At 42.6% G+C, this 24,547-nt stretch overlaps 1 protein-coding gene across 2 annotated transcripts in view; it reads left to right on the top strand.

Annotated features, from left to right (window-relative positions):
• Positions 1–24,547, top strand: part of PTPRG (protein tyrosine phosphatase receptor type G) — a 738,734-nt gene that overhangs the window by 669,108 nt on the left and 45,079 nt on the right. For both annotated transcript variants that reach the window (XM_060161434.1, XM_060161435.1), the window contains 2 exons: positions 10,524–10,615; positions 22,485–22,576. In XM_060161434.1, the coding sequence (XP_060017417.1) occupies positions 10,524–10,615; positions 22,485–22,576 (184 nt within the window). The remainder of the gene's footprint in view (positions 1–10,523; positions 10,616–22,484; positions 22,577–24,547) is intronic.

Raw genomic sequence — 24,547 nt, 5'->3', positions numbered from 1 at the left:
TCACCCACCCACCAAACCCTGCTTCCTACCCCATCATGAACAGGTAACCACTACTACTAGGTAATTGTCTATTCTTAAAGGTTGCTCTGTGTGTGTGTGTGTGTGTGTGTGTGTGTGTTTGAACCTATATCCCCTTATCTCCTTTTACAGAGGAGAATACTGCATACACTGTCATAAACCTTCTTTTTTCACGTAACATGATTCTTCTCTATGCGTATATAGTTTTCTCATTCTTTTTTTACAGAAGCACGATATTTTTTTGTATAGTTGTGTCGTGATTTGTTTAACGAGTCTCCTGTGGCTGTCATTTTGGTTGTTCTCAGGTCTTTTGTTATGACAAACAATAGTGTGGTGAATAACTTTATATGTTATTTTGCAAGTGGATGAGTCTATTTGTAGGATAAATTCAAGAAATTGGCTGTTTTATGAGCTACGTGCATTTGTAATTTTGATAGATGGTGACACATTGCTCTCTCTGAGGAGACACCAAGGCGGGCTTCTACTAGCAATGCATGAGTCTGCCTATTTCCTTACAGCTTTTCCAGCACAGGGTGTTGTCAAACTTCGGCATTTTTGCTAACCTTATAGGTGAAAAAAAATGGTGTCTTAGTGTAGTTTTAATAAAGTGTTCTCTGTTATTGTAAGTGAGGCTAAACATCTTTCATGTGTCTGTGCCATTTGTATTTCTTTTTCTGTAAATTGTTTTATCTTTTGCTCATTCTTCCTTTGCATTGTCAGTCGTTTTCTATTTAAGAGAGAGCTCTCTTGTCAGCAATATGGGTTGCAGATTTTTTTTTCCTAATTTGTGGTTTGTCTTTTAACTGTGTTTACGCTGCTTCTTTCATGTTGATATAATTGGATTTATCCATAAATTTCTTCTTTGGTTTCTGAGTTTTGAGTCGTCATTAGAAAATCTTTCCCCATTCTGAGGTTACTTTTTTTAAGGTACTTTTATGGCTTCAAATTTTAATGTGAAATTCTTAAATCATTTGGAATTTAACTTGGTTGATGGTATGATGTCTGAATCAACTTTTTTTTCCCCCGATGGTCCCAGGTATTTAAAAAGTACTGCAATCTGGGGCTGTTTAGTGAAGAAGCACGTAATACCTCACTAGCTCCTTAAAATAAGACTCTTACAGCAAAAGCCTGACTGACTTCAGTTCAGTTAGTATGTTAATGAAATAAGTAGTTGCCAAAGGTTTTTACCAGACCATTTTATGATACAGATACTGAATCATATGTGCAATAAATAAAATGTGAATTTCCAAAATAAGTTGGACCCATCCTGTACCCGTTAACCCTCCCAGTCAGTGGGGAATTGTGTCAGGGCTCTAAAAGAGCGGCAAGATAAGGTGCAGAGTTCCTGAAGCCTCAGTCCAGAAATGGAGAACATTCCAGGCCAGGGTCCTAACTAAACGGGAGATGACTTCAAAGCCTTCTTTCAGGGTAACAGCTGGGAGTGTTGGCAAGGACTGCCCAGAGCTCACTTCCTTAAAACCAGCTGGAACATACAAACTGCCCTGTTCAGGTTCTCAGTCTTGTCAAAATGTGGTTTATGAAGTGACCTTTTCCTCTCTTATCTCCTGGAAAGCGTTACCAGTACTTCAGGGTGTCTGCAAGGGTTTCTTGGCAGACTTAATATCTAGCTAGGAGGTATGTTGCCTTGAGACCACTGATGTGGATATAATTTGTTAATTTTCTCCCACCTTCCTAAGATGCTAATTGCAGGCAGTCTGTATCCTCCAATAAAATTCTCACTGCAGAAATCAGATTTTTGTCACTTCCAGCTGTAACAAGACTTGCACAGCACATCTCTCCTGCCCACGTGAGATCCAAAATATTTCAAAACACTTTCTACTCATTTAATATCTCTTTGCTCTGTCACCCCCTCCCCCCCCACTCAGCTTCAACATAATTTCGTTCGCTTTTCTCTTCCCCTTCCTCCCGTCATCTCCTCCTCACACCTGACAAGCCCCACTGATCCAGGTTATGGCAACCATCTGTCCCAGGATTTCCAGGCTAGCCCCAATGTGGATTATGCCATTAGGTTATCCCCACAAGGACATTGGTATTTGTCAGATCCCGTGTCTCTTTGACGGTTTGCAGAATATGCAAATGAGAAACACAGCCCTCAATTCTTTTTCTCTAGAAGATCCCCTCCTGAAAAGATACTCCAAGTATAAACTGAGTTTGACAAACAGAGTCATTTAACATGCAGTAAAGGAAACTGAACCGCAAGTGAGTGGTTGCATGTGAAACACCTCAGCTCAGAACTTACACTGGGCTCTTTTCTAAGCAGGACCCCCGCATTATTTCTAGCAGACCCTCCTCTTTGAGGAAAAACCCATCAACGCCCACAGACTTTTCCTTCTATTGTTGTCTTTGTCACTTCCATTTCTTGAAACATTTTGCCCTAATATATCAATCCATGTCTTTTTAACACAGCCCTCAGTCATCTTCCTGGAAGGCATGCGAACGTGTTACCACTTTATATTTATAAATGGCTCTTATTCATACACGGTTTACTACAACAGCTCCATTTACAAAAGTAAATACTAACATGATTTCTGTACTCAACAGCGTGAGAATGAATGGGATTATTAGCGGGCGTGCCGCCGTAAATTTAGATGAGGGCAGTATACAAATCAGTTACGATCACTTAATTAATATTCAACAGCAGCTCAGCCAATGGCCCGTTCTAGCCTGCAACTAGCATTTTGAGCTGCACGCCACTGACAAACTCCTCGTCACTCCGATGTGATTATAAAAGCATTGAGCTCAGTTTGAAGACAGTGACTTGGTTCCTAATCCCTATATATCAGTATTTGGTTATTTTGTAATCCCGGGTTTTTCACAGGAGTCTAGAAATCGTGTTGTGATCCCGCTCTCGCCCCAGCCCCATCAGTCATGCTGATGCTAAGGGCAGTGTTACTGTAAGCCGAGGACCCTGGATGACAACAGGGTGACATCTCAAGCTTGCCAAAGGGATGCCCATTTTGACCCAGATTTCTAGAGACCTCCGAAACCCCCTCTCCTGTAAGAGGGTCTGGATTTCTGCCTTCGGAGGAGCCGTACGGAGTGGAACTCCACACATTTCCAGTATTCAATCTTCCTGGACTGGAGGTCGGCACTTAGCTTTTGAAAAGTATCAGTCACCTAAATTATTCCCAGCTTCCTGTTTGAGGGGCAGAAAGAGGTCTAAGTAAGAAAATTGTTATGACACATCAGAGGTTATCTAAGCAGGTACCTGGGAAAACAGCAGCAGAAAGGAACGCCTTTCTGCGGAAGTTTGCTCTCACTGGGTGTTCTGCCTTAAGATGTGTCAGATTCCTGGAAAGAAATGAGAGGCAAGGAAGGGAGAGTCTAGAGGGTTCCTGCTTATCTTTGTAGTTTGCTGCATTTTGTTTGACTAGGAAGCCTCTGTAACTTGAGTCTATTAAGTTATAAAGGACAGCCAGAGTAGCTGGTGTGTGTGTGTGTGTGTGTGTGTGTGTGTGTGTGTGTGTGTGTGTGTGTGTGTGTGTGTGTGTGTGTGTGTGTGTGTGTGTGTGTGTGTGTGTGTGTGTGTGTGTGTGTGTGTGTGTGTGTGTTCATTCGTCAAGAGAGCCAATTAAACACACCAGCCTGTCCTGTGCTGGCAGCATGTGTGTTTCGGTGGGGAGCTCTGGGAATTGGCATTGATGGCTTACTGATCTCGGTTGGTATCTACTGCATCCTGACTAGAAGATGTACTTTGACATGAGCTGTGCTTTCTCAAGAATAGAATTTTTTTTTTTTTCGGTACGCGGGACTGTCACTGTTGTGGCCTCTCCCGCTGCAGAGCGCAGGCTCCGGACGCACAGGCTCAGCGGCCATGGCTCACGGGCCCAGCCGCTCCGCGGCATGTGGGATCTTCCCGGACCGGGGCACAAACCCGTGTCCCCTGCATCGGCATGCGGACCCTCAACCACTGTGCCACCAGGGAAGCCCAAGAGTAGAATTTTTGATTTTTGAAAAAGTCTCTCTTCAAAATATATGTCTTATTTGAAAGAATGCAAAGTTATTTTTAGAAATTTCAGTCCGAGACCCATTGTCCATGACTAAGCTTTAAGTGTCTGTGGGTTTTTAGAAGCCAGGCTGATGCATATGTGCCCATTCCTGCCACGAGGCCTTCAGACACCGGATGGGTCTGGACCACAGGTAGTGGGGTGTGGTCTTGAGACCAGGGAGCTGCTAGCCAGGATCCACTTCTGATCAACTACCGGAGAGGATCTAGTACATTATCCTTTTCACTTCTAGTCAAGCCTTTCTTAGAAATCTTAAACTATGAGCCCATGTTGGTTTTCTAAAAAGGGATGAAGGAAGGGAGAGTAATATAGAAAGCTTGTTTCCATTTTGCTACTTAGAACTTCCTGTGAGATACACATAGTTGACCATCTTTGGTCAAAAACCAGAAGCATTTGGCTTGTGTTCTGGGGCTGTGTCATGTGAAACATGCATACCGTTAAACGGTAGACTCTCGGGCTTCCCTGGTGGCGCAGTGGTTGAGAGTCCGCCTGCCGATGCAGGGGACACGGGTTTGTGCCCAGGTCCGGGAAGATCCCACATGCCGCGGAGCGGCTGGGCCAATGAGCCATGGCCGCTGAGCCTGCGTGTCCGGAGCCTGTGCTCTGCAGCGGGAGAGGCCACAGCAGTGAGAGGCCCACGTACAGCAAAAATAAATAAATAAAAATAATTAAAAGCATTTAAAAAAAAAAACAGTAGACTCTCATTCAAGGTGAGAGATGCTTAGTCTGTGAGAGGCATAGGAGAAGTGGGACCCAGAGACTCACATCTCCCATTTCATTTTCATTCTGGCCCAGATTCCCCTCAAGCTGAATGGAGGAAAAGTATCTCCTGCAAACTGGGATGTCTTTTTCTTGCATCCATCTGGGAGCGTTCAGTGAACGTGTGCTGGAACTCTATAGCGGTACTTGCTTCACGGGCCAGGGAGGGGGAGTTTAGAAAGCCATCTAACTCGGTGGTTTTCAAATTTGTTCAAGTGGCAGGACGCCTGGAATTCAGGAAATCAGAACATCATGAACTGCTTGATAGTAAAGTTCGTATCGACAACTTCAGTTCCTTCATAGAAACTAAAATTTATTTTGCTGGCAGACAATAGAGCCATAAAGCCACAAAGGTGGCTTAAAAGGTAACTTTAGGAGGAAAAACTTTCATTTGAGAATTTGAGTTTCTTCTGTGCTGAGACTTCTGTTCTATACAGTGGCAGAACACTTGGCTCCAACTTGGAGAATTCCATCCTATTTCTGAGAAACTTATAACAGAAACAAAGCAGAAGACCTTTCACGTTTTTATTCAAGTACATGCAATACAGTTTTTCTTTCTGTGTTTGAGATGAGTATGTTAACGTCCTTGAATTCTATTTTTTTTAACTTTTTTTTTTTTTTTTTTTGGGCTGCGCCGTGCGGCATGAGGGATCTTAGTTCCCTGACCAGGGATCAAACCCATCCCCCGGCATTGGGAGCGCAGAGCCTTAACCACTGGACCACCAGGGACGTCCCCATCCTTGAATTGTTAATACTGTTTCCTATCTCATAGGGGACCCTTTAAAATCTAGAGTCTTCTCTGGGCATTTTTAAGGTGCCTGCCATTCAAGATTGTTTTATTTTGTTAGGGCTTTCCTAGAGTGCTGGAGACTCTCGGGAACCGTTTTTCTCTATTTTAAAAGCTTCCCAAACCAAAGAGATACGTGCCTCTGGGTGATAACCAGTGCGTGATTGAAAGTTCAGTGGAGTGCGCGTGTGTGCGTGCATGGGTTGGTGGGGGTAGCTGACTGACGTCAGGACCCTCCAAAACTAAGGTGGACTTAAATTCCTAAATTGGGAAACTCAGAGTGTCAGGAAAACACATGCTCAAAGGTAGATGAGGCAAAGTAAAAGATAACTAATTTGGATCATTACTAAGCCAGTCAGGGTCAAATAAAAAAAAAAAAACAGATCTGTTCTCAGTTCCTTAAAGCACATATATAGGGGTGGGCAGAGAAAAAGGAAAGAAAGAAAGAAGGCGGCAAGCAGTGAAAACAGAATTTATGGTGGGAACCCATCGGACTTTAATTTGTAGTGAAACTTGAAAATGTATTTTTTTATTCCAAACATGATCTACTTTATAGTTTTCCCTTTTTAAGGTACTGGCATAACCAAATGCTCACTGTGAAGAAATAATTTTAGAAAATGACTCTTGATGATCCTAGAATCTTTTTCATTCAGTGAGGGGTTTTAGAGTCAGTTATTTGAAAGTGAACTGGACCTAGACAGAACTCTGAAATTGCACGCTCGGTGACATAGTCGGACATTTTCAGAAATTTTATCTCCATTTTCCTGAGCTCAGAATTAGAGACAAGACTGCCTCTTCGAACACTTCACAGTTGAGACATTTAGAGACATTAAAACTTCCATTTTCTTTTCCTCTTCTCCAAAATCACTGCCTTTGCGTTTTTATTCCTGGATACTGCTGGAGGTAAAAAACAAAACAAAACAAAACAAAAAAAAACCCTCTCCTGAGATTTCTCTGAGGTGAGCAAGTTAAATAAAATGTCATGTGATAATGACTCTGAACCAGCCCCTTTTCTTAGATTTTAAACTCACAGTGTAGAATGTGTACCTCCAGAGTGTTCATCTCCGTGTGGTCACTGGTAGTGAAAAGGTGACCACAGCTGAGCACCGTAGTCAGTCCCTCGCCCAAAGTAGACCCCCAGTCAATAGTTATTCAAGAAATAATAAGTGAAATATCTAACAATGTAGTGCATCCATGAAGTGGAAGAGACATTAATGTGAGATGTCAGTTCATACTTGTTATCAAGGAGATACATATAGATATGACCTCATTTTGATCTGCCTGTCTGTACTTGGGTGAGATTACATCAGAAGCCCCTGATGCGTCTCCTTGCTCCGTTCTTGCTGCTCTGTACTCTGTTCACCACCTAGCAGCCAAAGTGAGCGCTTCAAAGGAGATGAGTCAGACGGTTCCAGTCCGCGGATTAAAGCCCTCCATTGGCTTTCCATCACAGATGCCAGTGAAGCTTGTGGCCTTCGACCTGGCATGACCTGGCTCTTGCCCACCTCTCTGGGTCCACTTCTTGCCCTGCTCTTAAGTCTGGCTTCCTTTCAGTTCCTGCAGTGGATGAGCTTACTCTGTTCCAAGGCTCTTTTGTTTTGTTTTGTTTTTGTGGCGGTACACGGGCCTCTTACTGTTGTGGCCTCTCCCGTTGCGGAGCACAGGCTCTGGACATGCAGGCCCAGTGGCCATGGCTCAAGGGCCCAGCCGCTCCGCGGCATGTGGGATCTTCCCGGACCGGTGCACGAACCCGTGTCCCCTGCATCAGCAGGCGGACTCCCAACCACCGTGCCACCAGGGAAGGCCCCCAAGGCTCTTTTAACCGGCTCCTGGATCTGCCTAGAATGGTCTTCCCCTATACCCTCCTACGACTGGTCCTCCCCAATCATCTCTCAGCTCCCATGCCACCTCCTGGTGAGGTCCTCCTTCACCTCCCTGCATCAGTTATCACCACCTCATCCTGTTTTATTTTCTTCATAGCTCTTGTCTATTTGAAATTATTTGTTTACTTGTTTGTTTTTGATTTCCCCAAGAGACTATAAACTGCCATGAGGGCAGGGACCTCGTCTGTCTTGTTTATGTTCTGCTCCCAGCCCCTCACTGTCAATGATCAAGGAACAGTCAATAAGTGAGGAAAAGTGTGGAAGGATGTACCCCACAATATTAATAGTGAAGATTACTAAAAGAAGGATGAGGGTAACTTCACCTGATTGTTTTTTCTTTTTGTTCATTTGTATTTATTTCCTAATTTTTCTGCAGAGATTGTGAATTACGTGCGCACACGATCCTTTCTAAATTACTCCAGTGTTTAGCCAGGCTTGAGGTGTTTTTAAGGCTTCCAGCCATAAGAATGCGTTGTATGCATGCTCCTTGCTGTGTAGTGGGTGCTGAATAAATGTTCAGTGGGTCCACTGAAACCTTTATTCATTTGCCCCCACGTTCTGTAGTTGGGTGCCCACCCGAGTCCACGGGTGGGAGGAAAGCCCGCATGACCTGCATCAAGTGCAGATGTAGGGAGCTGTGTCTCCGGGTTTCTGACCTTCATCCCAGTGCTGTGCTCCTCTCTGGCAATCACAGAGTCCTTTTGCTCCAGGGAAAATCCATTATAAACAGGCACACATGGGGCACTAGCGTGTGATGTGCTTCGGTACACACTGCGTTTTTCAAAGAGAATGTGGAGCCTCTCGCCTCACATGGAACTGAGAGTCTGGGTGAACTGTCTGCCTGTCTTCTGCCAGAAAAAGAACCCACGATGGCGTTTATCCTTTCCAAGTCACTTGACGTTAACAGTCCCTTGGCCGGTACTGATTCTTTTTACTAATGCTTTATGTCTTAGAAATTTAACAGGTAGAGTAATTGTGGTCTTAGAATAGTTATTTCTTTGTTGTTGTTGTGGGGTGTCCTTTTTTGAGCTTTTTTCCTTCTTCACTTAGTTAAAGTCTGAGCTGGTAAATTGTGTGCCATTTGTTTCAGCGTCATATAGCACTAAGTGCTTCAGTGGGCAGTATCTTAACAAAAGTAGATTTTCCTTAGCTGTGACGCTGGCTGGTTAGGGTTCTAGCTAGTTTGTGAAGTCCGTATCCTGTGTGTTTTAACTCTAGTGTTATATTCTGGAAATCTGTGCAAATTTGCTGGGGCGTAGGGGGAAGAATCCAAGAAGAGAAAACTTGCTGATGAGCTTGGAAACAGAAAGAAGCTATTACCTCAAACAACAAAATCATGGGTCTTTTCCACATGGATTTGCATCATTTCACATTCAGTAGAAGATTCCGTTACTACCACAGCCCTAAAATACTTTGTACGTTGCATGTCCATGTAGCGTAAGTCAGACTGACTGTTCCTTCCAAATTTAGGTATAGGCAGCTAGACAGTGAGTGATGAAAACGTGTTCTATTATTTATACTACAAATGCCAGGCAATTCATAGAAAAAAATCATTGTTCAGAGCACTGCGAGAGCAGTCCCGTGAGATGTGGCCGGAGTGGGAGTGATTTATGTTCAGGACCCCCTAAAGGTATAGGGAGCAGCTATCCAGACCTCTTCTAGAGCCATGCCCGGGTGTACAGTGGGTAGAGCTGCTTCCCATCCGAAAATAGGCACTGCTTAAAGGAACACACTTCCCAGTGTGACACGCGATCGTTTCTGATTGTGCGTGGTTCTGATCGCTCCATGTAGAGCTGCGGGTGAATAATCCTTAGGACTTGGAGGCCTCCTCGCTTCCACCAAGATCTCCTGTGCTCTCTAGAGTCCCGTGATTTTTCAGATCCACCCCCGAACCCCCTCTTCTTTGGCTTCATAGCAACATGGTACACCCAACAGAATCACCCCCGGGACTTCTGATTAGATGATGGATGACAGTTCCGAAGAAAAGTTGACTTAATTCCAGTGGTGGGAATACGCCCCCCGAAAAAGCAGAGCTACAGTGGGTGTAAATGGGGCTTGGTGAGAGATGCCGGAGGAGTGGAACGGGTCCCAGGGACACCAAGCACCAGAAGGATGCCGCCTGCTTGGCTCAAAGACCCAGCAGTGGGGCCGGCTATTGTGAAGCCCCTCTGCCAGATGAACAGGGACCCTTCTCTGGTCACAATAGCCATTCACGCTGAGCAGCCTCATTAAATATTCAGCCTGTGCTTCGGGCAGCTCATTAGGGCCGCAGTGAGCAGTGACGTGGCTGCAGGAAAGCCGAGGGCCTGCCGGCCGGCAGCACTAAACAGAAGCTGAGTGAGCTGCCGATGGCTTTTCTTTTCACTGCCTGTCCTGTGATGACCAGTGTTTGCTCCCTGCTTTGTCTCAAGTCCAGGTAAAAACAAAACAGAAGCCCCAACAAGCAGCTGACGCTTGAAGCCTTCGGCTCCTTGTTTCCCATGCTGTCTGGCCAGGGCCTGGGAGTTTGAGTGCCTGCCCCCTGGAAGCCCTCTGACCCCCTTCGAGAGCTGTCTGGGGCTCCGAGGGCCTTCGCTGAGCGCTGACAATGTGCTGCTGTTGTGTGCTTGGGCTGTCTGATGACTGCGTTTGGGAGGGTCTGAGGTGTGCTTTGAACTTGGCGCTAGGGCTTTAGAATAGCAAAGTCTTCCTCTGGAACAGGTTGAATTTGGGAATATTGTGGGCTAAGACTCGCAGTTTGTACAGCAGGTTTACACAGTCTGTGCCAACTTCTCATGTTTCTGAGTGGTTCACTACTAAGTTTTTTCCCTTCTAACTCTGAGGATGGGTGTGGTGTAATAAAAAAATAGGTATTCTTCAGCTATTTGGGGTTCTTCCAATGGGCTGGATATTGTCCTTCTTGTATCTTGTTACTTTCCCATGGGTCTGCACTCAGTGCTGGGTGATATTTAAAGCTGGGAGAATCTGAAAGAATTGAGAGATGGTGAACTCAGACAAAGTGTGTTTCTCTTCTCTCACTGTTCGCATGTTTTTCTGTTTCCTGTACAGAAAATGTTTTCAGACAGCTCATTTCTATGTGGAAGATAGCAGTTCACCTCGGGTGGTCCCCAATGAAAGTATTCCTATCATCCCTATTCCGGGTAAGTAAGACACGACTCCTATTTCCAGCGGGCTAATTGTTTTTCTCTGTTGCTCTCAGTGTTATGTGACAGCCATGACAAAATATTATTTTTATAACCTTTCCAAGCTTGCCCAGTCTACGAGAGCCTTAACTAAGGGTAATTTAATGAAATCTATACTCCTTTACATATCTGCCATGTAATGAAATCATCTTTCAGGGGAACAAATAACTATGAGTTCATATAGTGGAGATTCACAAGAGGGAAGGGAAGAAACAGTAGAAAAAAGGGGAAAACGTACTTAATGTATTTGCAATCGACCTGGACTAAATTTCGTCCTGATAGGTAATTTGTGCTTGCTTTTTTTAAAAAGAATCACAATTTGAAATACTGGGTGTTTTTTTTGTTTTTTTTTTTTAAGATTTCTACTAAGATTCCTTACTCTGAAAACACTGATTACCTTAGTGTCGGAAGTTTGGGTTCTTAGGCTGTTTGTGTGGAGATCTAGGGAGATGTTCTTGATCTGGTGTCTGTTTCATTTGTCCTTGGTACAAACAGGAAACACGCAGTTACTGTTAGGGATATAGGGATTGGTGGAGGACACTAGTAGTTGCTAACAAATGCCGTAGGCGTTAGAAGTTCAGCAGCGGGTTTGCTGTGATAGGTGGCATGAGGGATTTGAAGATGTCTCCCACTATTTTTATTTTGCGTCCCTATATTTATTTGCCAGGATTGAACTCTCTTCCTCTGGCTTGCATTCTGTACCTGTAAATACTTCTCTTCCGATATCTTATACATTCATCCTCTTGATACTATTCTTTTGTAAGCAGAGGCACTGCTTTTATTAAGTGCCACCTCCCACATACCCGCACGGCCCACTTGTCTGCCTCATTCTCCAGAATGGTTTTCTTCATCATCTAATATACCATGTATTTCACTTGTTTGTTTATGGTCTCCCCCCAGTACAATGAGAGCTTCCTAAAGGCAGGTGGATGTCTCCTTAGTGCTAGACTAATACTGGCATGTAGTAGGCATTCTCAGACTCTCTGAATGAATGAAAGAATGAATGAATGATAAATACCAGCAAATCTTCCTTAGGGTTCTTAAAAGATCATAGCTGTGAAGCTCAGAGGTGCAGCCCTTCTCTGAGTGCCCAGAAGGAATGCTGCTGTTGTTTCCTCATCTTTTCTCGGTATAGTTATGGTTGGGGACTTACTTGGCCCATTATGTCTCTATGTGTTAAGTCATTAGATATTGCTGGAATTGGCCATGTTCTCTCCCTTCTGGTCAGCTTCTCTCACTAAAGCCTGCCACACAGAAAAGAGAGCAATAGCAGAATAGTGTCTGGGTAAGTACCCTACTGGATCATTTTGTGGCCGCTGAATGATTCCCATACAGATGGGATAGGTTTTGTGTTACGTTCATTCTTCTCTACTGACCCTTGACCTTTATTGTTGGTGGAGGAGATTGCACTCTTGCCTTTGAGAGGTGGCAGACAGGAATCAGCCCGCCATCCTCAGGGAATAAGTTTTGTTGAATCTGCCAGATTTGCACAGCAGCTGTGCATAATCATTTTCCTCTTGCATCACCTAGAGTATCTGTTGCCCTCTGGAAAATGCCTGGGAGACTCTCTCCTCTGAATTGATTCAGCTGACAAACACAGCTGTTGGGTAGCTGGGCAATTGAAATCCATTTTCAAAGGTTAAATGCTGAGATACTTCTTGGGCTGTCTTTCAGTTTTTAGTTTCTTTTCCCCCTGGATGGGGAATCAGAACACCAAGGATTTTGCCCTGCCTCCTCCATGAAACCTTTGGTCAATGCCTTGACCTCTCTGAGCCTTAGTTTCCAGAATCTGCAAAGTGAGCAGGATATCTGCCCTACTTGTAAACAACGCGGCGTTAAAGATCAAATAAGGGGCTTCCCTGGTGGCGCAGTGGTTAAGAATCCGTCTGCCGATGCAGGGGGCACAGGTTCGAGCCCTGGTCTGAGAAGATCGCACAGGCGGCGGAACAACTAAGCCCGTGCACCACAACTACTGAGCCTGTGCTCTAGAGCCTGCGAGCCACAGCTACTGAGCCCGCGCGCCACAACTGCTGAAGCCCGCGCGCCTAGAGCCCATGCTCCGCAACAAGAGAAACACCGCAGTGAGAAGCCTGCATGCAGCAATGAAGACCCAGAGCAGCCAAAAATAAATTAATTAATTAAATTTTAAAAAAAGATCAAATAAGATGGTATGTGTCAAAACACTTTGGAAAGCTTAAAGGAAGCCAGAAGTGTCAGCTGTGGAAGCTTTCCTTCCCAAATCATGATATTGCTCAACCCGGCAGCCATGGAGAGCAAGCATTTGCATGGTCCCCAGGTTAAGACTGTCCCAAACACTGATCCACATCTACTGGGTGCAGCAGACCTCGCCATGCTCTTGGGCTTGGACTTTGGGACTTCAGTTCCCCAGAATCCTCAGAAAATGCCATCAATCGTGCCTGCCTTGCCACGCCTCTGAGTAGCTGTCTTGGACCAGAAATGCTTTTGAATGTTCTCTGCTTCATTTACCAGCAGGCTGTTGAATCACCAAGTTATTAAGTACTCACAGCCCAAAGACATTTCTTTCAGCGTGAGTTTCTCCTGATTCTTACTCACTGGTGGTAGATGTACGTGGAAGGAAGAATGTCTTCAGATTCACCATTGACTGAGAAATCCATTGTATCCAGTTGGATCTCCCTTGGCATTAAGTAGGTGCATCCTTGATGAGTTGTAACACGTTTGTGAAAATGAATTACTTTAAATGCTGTAATGCAGTGTGGCATGAAAGGACTTACCTGCCGAAACCAAAAGTGAGACTGCTCTTTCACTGTTCTCTCAGGTTTTTATAGCCAGCAACAGCCTTCACTAGGGGCATGCCTCGACAGAAAACTTATTTCACCCTTAACTGGGAAGAAGTTACCCTACATGACCTTCCTTTAAAAATCTTTCAACTTGATCACAACCTCTTATTTTTCTTAAACAAAAGTACGTAGCCCTATTTAATAGTTAAATTTGTAAAGTAGTTTGTAATTTGACTTTAACAATCCGTGATTGTATTTATTCTTAAGGTTTCTTCCAGTTATTACAGTGCAACTATGTCTTGCATAGGAAAAATCAATATAAGGAAAACACGATTTTTTTTCAAATCACACGTTTTTTTCACTCTCTTAAAGGTCTCAGCACAATTTTTCTTTCTTGGAGACCTCCTTGGGATCATTTAAAATGATTTACCTTAAGAATTATCGAATTGTTTTTGTGTCTTAAAAATAGTAGGATATTTATAGAGCTTACATGGAATACTTATTCTGCCCACTGGATCTCACTTATATTTTATCTTTGTTCAAAACCTAATAAGAAAGACTACTGAGCCCTAGATGTATCAGCTTATCACTTGAACCCCTCATTTGCTATGACTGATTTTTTAAAAAAGATATTTCCAGACAACGACCAGTAAACTGAACCATTATATAGATTTAAAATGTGGGCAACAGGGTGAGACTGAAAATTCAGGTTGCAAAATAGAGTTCCTAGGTCATCACTGTAAAATGTGTAATATACTCTGATCCTAGAACTTATTTTACACTTAACCTTTTTCAGAAAACATCATCATCGTCATCTAATACTTACTGAGCATTTATTGATTTAAACTACGTGCTTCATTTTTCACTACAACCTTAGGGAAACAGGTGCAATCAGTATCCCCATTTCACAGATGAAGAAACTGAGGCTCAGAGACGTCATTTAATTTCCCTGAGGTTACGTGGACAAGTGGTGGAGCTAGCATTGGAATCTTTGTGTGACTTCAAAGTCCAGATGCTTAGAAATGTCTCTGCCACCTCTTGGCGTGCTGCTCTGACAGTCCTGATATCTCAAGACCTCAGGCTCCTCATTTGGATTTTGCTTCATTAAATCAAGACATTTTCAAATACGTGTGACTGTTGTCTTAAATTGTTTCTGAGTTGTTGTTCTTTATCATTTTCTTCTTCTTTCACTAGCACTGACCACTTGTTTTTCCATTAAATTCTCTTTCATCCTCCATGAGAGAGTTTCATCATTCTTCTGTTGAAGTTTCCTCCATAGCAAAAATAAAATCTCTCCTCTTACCTTTGTTTTCTAGTCATTTAGTCTCTTCTTTCCTAAGAAAAAGACTCCTCCCCCACCCCACCACCAATATCTCCATTTCCTATGCAAAAGTAGTTCTGTGTGATTTAAATGCCTTGAGGAGCAACTCACAAACATGTTGAATGTTGAATAAATTTAGACACTAAATCACCAACTTTTGAATGATTCTGCTGAGGTTTAAATTCACAAATAAACAGCCCTGGTCTTGAAATCCCAAAGCATAAGGGAAGTCAATGAGTTACACTGACTTTTAAAAAGTATTATACAATAAACGGAACGTTAAGGAAAGCTTTGCTAACCTTTGCTAACCTTTCGATACTCATCTCTTGGAGACGGCAGTCTACAGGAATTTTTGAGGAATTTTGAGTTATCAGTTTTACTAACTCTAACTGAAACTTAGGAATTTCGAATCTTCAGGGTGCTCTGGTTTAACTGGCAGAGACAGTGGTGTGAGAATTAAGACATGTTTTTTTCCTGGTCTCACCTACATCTCTGTAAAATGTGGAAATTGTAAAGCCAGTGTGGGGGCTAAGGTTAGTCATCCCGCCACATGAGAAGGAACTCCACACGCAAAAGTATTATTATCCAACAGGAAAGAGGTGCTTTTGAGGTTAAGTTCCAATCACTAGAGAGGTGACATCAATTCTTTTATTAGGAAGTGTTTAAATTGTGGTACCTGCTCCATGTATGATGCATGAGAAAAGCGGGGGATTTTCTTCCAGTTAAGTTAAATTGTGACTTCTTCAGGAGAATGAAAGGAGAGACTTCAGGCTTTCACTAATATACTAGTGAAAATATTTTTCACTAATGGGTTTTCAAAATCAAATGTTCCATGCTTACTGGTCTCCCATGGTTACTGTGGGAGGATAAAGAGTAATTGAACGTAATAACCTAGCTATCAGCCCCCTTCTAGCGTTCTGTCTTCTAAGATATTGAAGTAGTCACAAATTTCTGTCCTTTAAGATCCATATTATTCTTAGCATCTACAAGTATTTTACAAGATCTAGTGTTTCCCACTTTGGGATATTCTTTTGAAACAATAAGCTTGAATAAGACTTTTGCTGTAGTTATGAATGAAGCCTTACATACAATATGTCATCTACAAATTATATTCACCGTATTAGGCCACTTATTCTTTTAGATTTTTGTTATATATAGCTTTTCAAAGCCAGAACTCAGGTCATGAAATTAGCCCATTCATAGAGCCTGTTGAAAGGGCTTTTCCAAATGTGCATGTTGTCAAACACAAATGTCCTTATAAATGCTTTTTTTCTGGATATTAGAAAATCTAACTTTCTAATAAGAGCATTACAAAACAAAATGTTGCTGCTAACCAGTAGCTTAGAAATCCAGAAATGATTCATGCCTTTCCCGCAGTTAAAATACATCTTAATAATTTGAAGGTCACTGGCTTCAGCAGGGCGCCAGCACATAAAGGGGCTCTAAACATGCAGTTTAAAACCCTTGGGGTTAAACCGACCTCGTTGGCATATTTTATTTATACAGAGATTATCTCCAAAGGAGATTCATTGGTCTTTTGACTATAATGAAGCCCTTTCTTTATTGACTTCATTGTGTCATAAATGAAAAGAGATTTCTTTTTATGGCAGGAAATAAAATGTTCCCATCTCCACAACACTCCTTGCATCCTAAGAGTCTGATTTAGACAAAACTCTATTGGTTGTGTCCTAAGTCAGGAACTAAAAATCTTGATAATCTTCTTTTATTTCCTGTTTGCTTTATCTTCCTAAGGTGACACAGGTATGGCCAAGCACAGAGGGAGGCCTGAACTTGGCCTCTGAGAGGCTGAGGGGGCAGATAAGAAGGGGACCGAGTTCCGAATATTGAGGTCTGCCCACTACAGGGGTGGTTAGCAGTCCCTGGTAACAGCCCAGTTGCGGGGCGTGGGGTTGGAGAGAGGTCTGAGCACGACTGACTGGACCCAAGTACTGTGCTTTATAGGTTCTCCCTTCCCTCAGATAGATTTGGTTGGGATTTGGAATAGGGTTGAAGGAACTGCTAAGGGCTAAATGAACTTTATGGAGATTGGCCTAAGTGACTGAAGGCCCTCCAGAATCTTAATGGTAATTTTATATGTACCCACAGCCCGCCAGAGTGCCAAGCAAGCAGCGGTATTTTCTTAAACAGTCCTTAAGCCAGTCAACCCCACAGCTAAGCATCTGGCAGGAAGGTAAATCCTATGACACTTTATTTACCTGGCATCATCAAGGTGACCAGAATATCAGTGTGAATTTTCCAGGTAACCGAAGTTTACCCTTAAAGCCAAAGCGATTCGTTTCAGCCCTTTTTTGTTGTGGTTGGAGAGCTTCTTTAAAATGTATTCTATGGTGCTCTGCCCTCTCTAACCCTGTATGTTCCATTTAAGATCTAGAGAGGTCATGTAAGGTGGAAGAAGCCCGCTTTGGAGTCAGCCCGGCCCCGCCGCTTCATGATGACAGTAGACCTCGGCCAAGTTCTTCGGTTGTCTTAGCCACGTTTTCTACATCCATAAAATAGGGGTCATGACAGCCCCTAGATCATAGGATCATGCATGTAAAGCGATTAGCACCTAACAGTCAATCATAGCTTTGTGCATTTACTAAATGCCAAGCACTCTTGTAAGTCCTTATGTTATCTAGTTTACTGTGCATAACGCTCTGTGAGTTAGGTGCCTATGATTTCCGTTTAGAGACGAGGAAGGGGAATCACAGAGAGGTGAAGTCACACCACCGGGCAGACTGGCTCTGGCTTTTGGCACTTACTCCACTGCCTCTGGATGGCTGATACACAGGAAGCATTCCATCAATGGTGGCAGATAAGAGTAACAGCTACACAGTTTGACTGCGTTGCAGGCTCAAGACCCTACCACCGAGCCGTGTACTGGGCTGGGCCCTCTGCAGCGCCTCCCGGTGCTGGATGTTCAGGGATGCTTGGGTGCTGATTTTTTCTTTCAAATTTCAAACCAAAAATTGCTAAGTTTTCCCCTTTTTGTTTATTTAATCTCTTGTTCCTTAAGATTAAGAGAAAGCAACTTTGGCATGGGTGATTTCCCTCTAATGGCTCTGAGGATGTAAATACAACAGAGACATAACCACAGATTTGGGAAGCAACATTTCTTTTTTTTTTTTTGCTTGAAACATAGGTGATTTGCAGTGTTGTGTTAGTTTCTGGTGTACAGCAAAGTGATTCAGATATATATATATATATATATATGTATATTCTTTTATATATATATATGTATATTCTTTTATATATATATATATTCATTCTTTTTCTCATTCTTTTCCATTATGGTTTATTACAGGATATTGAATATAGTTCCCTGTGCTATACAGTAGGACCTTGTTGTTTATCTGTTTTACATATAGTAGCTTGTATCTGCTAATCCCAAAGTCCTAATTTATCTCTCCCCCACCCCTTTCCCCCTTTGGTAACCATACCTTTGTTTTCTATGTCTGTGAGTCTGTTTCTGTTTTGGAAATAAGTTCATTTGTATCATATTTTAGATTCCACATATAAGTGATATCGTATGGTATTTGTCTTTCTCTTTCTGACTTACTTCACGTAGTATGATAATCTCTAGGTCCATCCATGTTGCTGCAAATGGCAAAATTTCATTCTTTTTATGGCTGAGTAGTACTCCATTGTGTGTGGATAAATAGATAGATAGATAGATAGAACATATCTTCTTCATCCATTCTTCTGTCGATGGACATTTAGGCTGTAGAAGCAACTTTTCTTCATGTTCACGTACATTTTTCTTTATTTCCTGCAGTTTTGCATTTGAGGTCAACATTGACCAGCTCTTTTTTTCCTCCTTGGAATCTCTCACCTTCTTACTTTCTTCTCAGTAGACGTTCACCCTCTTCTAATGCTCTGCTTTTGATGAGAACAAACCAGAGACTAATTTCAGGCTTCATCAGAAGTAGTACATGGGGATGTTCTGTTGTGGATTGACCAAAATAAAAGACCTCTTAAACGCCAAATTTAATTCCAACCACAAAAGGCTAAAATCTTGGAACAAAGTATAAATGATATTATTTAATAACAACAGCCCAGTTTTCTGGGTCCTCAACTGACTATATCAAAGATTTTATAATGGCGTGATTTGGTGGGAATAGTACTTATCCCTTTTTTGCCTAATTTAAACCTTTGGTGTCTGAAAGCTCTATATGTAAAAATATTGGCACAAAATTCCACAGTAACATTTTACCAGATTAACCGAGATACTCTAATTCCTTGCTTTTCCTTGAAACTGTGCTCTGAGAATGAAGGCAGTGTGTCCCAGTGCATGGGAGCACAGGCTTTGGGCTTAACACACCAGGATTCAGATCTCAGCTCTGCCACTTAGTAATTGTGTCACTTCAGACAAGTTGCCTCAGTCTCCTTACATGTAACATGAAGACGATGACATCCTCTTTACCTAGTTCTTGTGAAGGTAAGTGTATGAAAAGCATTGAGCACAGTCCCCGGCAATCAGTAAGGTCTCTCTTCACATTTGTATCGGCTCTGTCGTGAGACCATTTCACGATAGCATAATAATCCAACCTCTAACCTGTAGTCAGTGAAAACGCCTCTACTTTGATTCCAGCTCATCTTTTGCTTTTCTTTATGTTTCTCCCCCATCACCCCTGTATCAGCAACATTTATATTCACCTAAGGCGTCAAATCCATCCCTTTGTTGGCACTCGTCCACACGGTTCTTGCTCTTCCTTTCTTATGTTCATTATAACAAATGTTGCCCTTGGGCAGACACCATCTCCCTAATATCTGGCTAAGTCCTAGGTGCTCAGTAAATGCCTCTTCCAGTGGTTTCCCGTTCACTGTGACCCAGACAACAGCTGTTCTCTCCCAGTCGGAGCACTCTTTGCCTTGTCTCTGCGGCCAGCTTCCACTGCCGTACTCCAGGCTTCAGTTAATCTTTCTGAGCTTGTGTTCCCACCTCTAAGATGAGTATGAAAATAGTACCTATCTCTTAGGGCTTTGGGGAGGAATGAGTACATGTTAATACATGTAAAGGGCACAGAAGGTGCCTGGTCCGTAGCTAGTGCTACTAATAGTTGCTACGTTTGTTATTGAAACTCAGATGTATAGGTGGAAATAACATTTTACAGATGGATGTCTTCTTATAACACAGGATCTCTCTGGATAAAAATTGAACAGATCAGGTCTATGATGCTGTCCTGATTGCTTGGCCTTCTGCTAGTTAATTTTATAATTATCTGGCTCATGTTGAGAGAAATTTAATAGAAAAACGATATAAGAGGAAAACTATTAGGGCTTCTAATTAGCTGTAGCCTTATATTCATCTTAATATTGAGGAAAAAAAGATTTACCGACCCCTCAGTTTCATTTATCTTGATTGAAAGACAAATAATGTGTTATCTGGGCTGCTGATGGTGGTCACTAAAGCGTGCGTGCGTGCGTGCGTGCGTGTGTGTGTGTGTGTGTGTGTGTGTGTGTGTGTGTGTCTCTGCCTGTCTGGTAGTTTTATGATGTTACTGGTGGTGCCTGGAAACCCAGAGGAGTGTGATTAGACTTCTTTGGATAAAGAATCAAATTGGAGGCTAGTGAGTCGGTGATTTCCATGTACGATTATCATACTGAGCTCTGCTGGCTTTTGCTGCATCTAGCCGTGGAGGGAGCAGAGCAGCTGATCTCTGGGCATGTGTGGCGTTAGCTTGGATAGCACAGTTGAGCACTTTGCAGGAAAAAAATAATAAATTGTTAACCTGAAAGCTTTTTTTTAGTGACTTGAGCTGGGCTATGCCCTTTAAAACACCGTGGTATGTACCTTGCAGAGTAAAACACCTCTAAAGCTGATGTGTTTTTTCTTATTTTGAACTAGAGTCCTCGTGCTTAATCATGGCACCATAAGTTTATTGGGAATCTCCAGTTCTAAACTATCACTATGGAATAAATATCGCCCTCAGCCTATCATACTATTAACCCCACGTCACTCTACTCTTGGAAACAGCATTGTGTCTTCCATTTCAAAATAAACAGGAGAGAAGTGTTGCCTGCAGTCTGTAGGCTGGAGTGTTTGTGGGGCTAGGTTGTGACCCATCTTATGTATGCTGCCTCTTGTCTAAAGATGAGTTGACTCTTGGGTTAATCTTTTAGAGATGCTCCAATTTTGTCCACATTAGTCCTTCTCTCAACTTAAGGTCTTTTCTTTGCCGCTTGATCATTATTGTAGACTTTGCTTACTTCTAAACATTTTAAGGGAAGTGATCAGATAATTTGGGAAATTTTTCTTGAACTGTGCATTCTGCTAAATATTCTGGGGAAACATTTTGGCTCGGCTTACTTTGTTAATGCTGGTTACATCATTATGGGAGCTATAGATTTCTTGGGCGTGCAAAATGATTGCATATTCATGAACATCTTCAATCCTGAAATATTTGTAAATAACTTGGCAATTTTTTTCATAAGGTGGCCTATTAAAATGATTAGGTCTTTAATTGTTCACACAGAAAGACTCTGTACGTACAGAGCACCCCCTATTTGATAAGTAACATTCCTCTGCTAAGCAGTTTGGATTATGAACGTTTATAAGTCACCTTAAACAAAGTATATGAGAGAGGCTTTTTTCCGCTTTAGAATGATGCAAGTTTGAAAATGTCAATAGATGCAAAAAGCCACCCTAGAGCTTTGCTCTCTCGAAAGAAAGTAGAGAAGGAATGACATAGTCAATGTTAACTGTCACCAGATGAAGAGAAATCAGATTGTCAGGCCTGGATCTATAACATTCTTGCCAAAGTAGGACCTCATTTACACATACAGATCTTCATACCCTTTGCTAAGAAAAGCATCTGTGGCAGTTTAGATGTTTGTGCGTTTGCCAAAGATCTTTCACTCTGAATAAAGTAAATGTCATGTCTGTTGTTTATCTCAAATTCAGCAGAGTATTTTTAAAAGGAAATATTTGCGGGGGAGGGGCGAGGGAAGGAGGGAAGGAGGAGGTTGGGGAGCTCCAGTTAGCGGGGTGTGGCTGTTTTCCGGCAGTAGTCAAGTAGCAGAGTGGATCTGGGTAAATCGGCTTAAAACACACTTGGGGCTCAGGAACTGAAAATGCCCTTTTGAAGTGACAACACTACAAATAAATTGCAATGTGGAGTCTTCCTGAATCTACACCTAGTCTGTCAACACCAAAAAAAAAAAATCCAGTTAATTCCATCAAACTGGTTATTTGGCATTGTGTAGACACAGCTGTCTTGAATGAAAATTGGGAACACTTAAACATAGACGGCATTGTACCCAAAGCCCGCTGGTACAGTGGCACCTGTCTGTAATTGTGTAAAAAGATTGCTTAGACTTCAGAGATCAGACATAGGACTTAGTTGTTCCAACTTCAAGTTGGACCCCACTGAATAGCAAGGTTTTGAAAAACGTAGGGTGTGATAACATTTCTTAACAAATAAGTACCCTTGGTAAGCTCAGAATTTTAGTTAAGAGTATGATGTGGTGAGTTAACTACATAAGTTGCCTGGAATATAAAGAATAAAGGTAATAGTTTAAGACCATTTTTAAAACCCTATGTAGCCTAGCATTTAGGCATTCAGAATCATAATGAGACCCTAATGTCAAGTAACTCCAGAGACTTTTCTTGAAGACATCTATTTCAGGTGATACAATTACATCACTCTTTGCAAAAATCAAGTATCTGTCTTCAGTAATCCCTTATCAGTGTTATTTGTTTATGGAAGTATTCTTTGTGACTATGAATATTGTTTTATTCCCACAGATGACATGGAAGCCATTCCTGTCAAACAGTTTGTTAAACACATTGGTGAGCTCTATTCTAATAACCAGCATGGGTTCTCTGAGGATTTTGAGGTATGTTTCAAAACCGGAAATTTCTTTCCTGAAAGCTAACTCTCATTTTACAGGGACTTTTGTAAGCTTGAAGTGAATGTGTTTCAACCATAACAGAAGCAGTCACTGAGGAAAGTGGGGACTTGATTCTCTTTTTTCTTTTCCTTACACTTAGAGTTTTAACAGGCCCTCTTTTCCCAGTAAAAACGAGGTGAAAGGGAGTTGCTTGTGCACTTCTGTGAAAGAACAGACTTAGTGGCAGGAAAGAGGCAACCTCAGATTCTCTCTTCATCTGCATTCTAACTGGGACAGCAGTCATCCTGCAAAGGACAGGGCTTCTCATTCCGTGTGTCACTTCTGGGATGTACAAGGTATAGCAGAGACAGCAGATTTGAGGTCTGAGGGATCTGAAGCTGGCTGCACCAGGAGTGACCTTTATTATCCTTGAGCCAGTCATTGCATTTCTGATCCCCAGTTCCCTCATTTTTAAAAATGGCACCGATGTCACCTCCAACCCCAACGATTTTGGGAAAAAAACGAATGATTAACACCCTGGAAAGTGCTGGGTTAACTGTTAAGCCCATGCAAAGGTCGATGGTTGTTTTCGTGATTATTAATCCTTGGAGAGGAGACGTGGGTGAACGCAGCCTTCTGATTTTAAGAACCGGGATGGAGGAAACAAGGTAGAGAGCAGCGCGCGCTACCCTGCCAGCTCTGGGTTCCGTGCCAGCTCTGCAGTGACAGGGTGTCAATGAGGAGCTATTAAACAGACTGCCCTTTTCTTCACTGAGGCGCTTCACTAAGGCACATCTCTGGCAGCAAGAGTTGTGCCGAGGAGGCCAAGTTTTCATGGCAGCTCAGCTGTCTTCTAGCTTTGTGGGTAAGTCGATTCCTTTCTGTCTCGTTTCTGCTTTCAAATGGAAATGATGGTGATGGCACTAACCTGCCCACCTCTTTTCACGGAATTGGTTCTGGGGATCACATGGAATAATGGAAGGTAAGCCCTTTGAGATCGCCCGGGAGCCCTAGAGCTGGGAGGTGCAGTTATTTCGCATGGAGAAGGAGAGAGAAAAAGAGGACCAGAAGCCCCTGTCTCTGTGCAAATTTGGAGTCCCCGAAGGCCATCCTAAAGGCAGTTATACTGACAACTTGTTTTAAATTAAGTCCTTCTCCTAGCTTTTTTGTTTTTGTTTTATTTCTTGAGCAGAAGCAAAGCAACGGTGGTAGAGAGAAGGACCCCTCTGATTTATTCTGCAGTCATGTGTTTCATGGAACAAACAAAAACACGTCAAGTGTTTAAGGCGGCTCTTAAATGCTGCCCCAAAAAAGGTGCCTGTCCAAGTAGAAAGCACATGAGGACAGCACATGTGTGTGGTGTTCAAGTGATTTAGTTCAATTGACTGTTGGCTGGATGACTGAGCAAGAATATTGAGGCATTTAACAATGTTGATGGTATTCGGGACAAACATCCGTCCTCTAGAGACGAGAATTTGATCAGGATGATCAAAGGCAACTCCGGTTTCTCAATTATTTATGATTTGAGACCCCAGTGCTATTCATCACAGCTGGTTTTGACACCATTTAATTATTCGAAATAATCAGCTACACCTCTGTAAACTTGATCTCACTCAAAATGGGCTTCGCTGCATCAAAATCACGCCTGTTAACAAATCCTGGGCATCTGCACCCTATTTCTGTCCTAAAAAGAAAACTGTGGCTAGAAGCTTTTGTCGCCTGATTCGAACTCTCTAGCTTAAGTATTATTCTGGTAGTTTCAGGATTGGAACAGGGAGGGCGGGGAGGAGGGAGGCTTTGTTCTACTCTTGTTATTTCACAGTCTGTCCTGGTTTGAAAGGTTTCAAATCGGGGCTATTCAGACTAGGAAGTACATCCTTTCTCCTTCAAAGGATAGTAAGACAGCCATGTAAAGGGGGAAGTGAGACATAGAAAAGCTCACTAACATACTGTCATCATCTAATTTAGGGGGAATCT

Source organism: Lagenorhynchus albirostris, chromosome 10, assembly GCF_949774975.1.
Source record: "Lagenorhynchus albirostris chromosome 10, mLagAlb1.1, whole genome shotgun sequence".
NCBI classification, from domain to species: domain Eukaryota; kingdom Metazoa; phylum Chordata; class Mammalia; order Artiodactyla; family Delphinidae; genus Lagenorhynchus; species Lagenorhynchus albirostris.
Note: the sequence above shows the minus strand (reverse complement) of the source record. Positions and strands in the feature narration are given on the sequence as shown.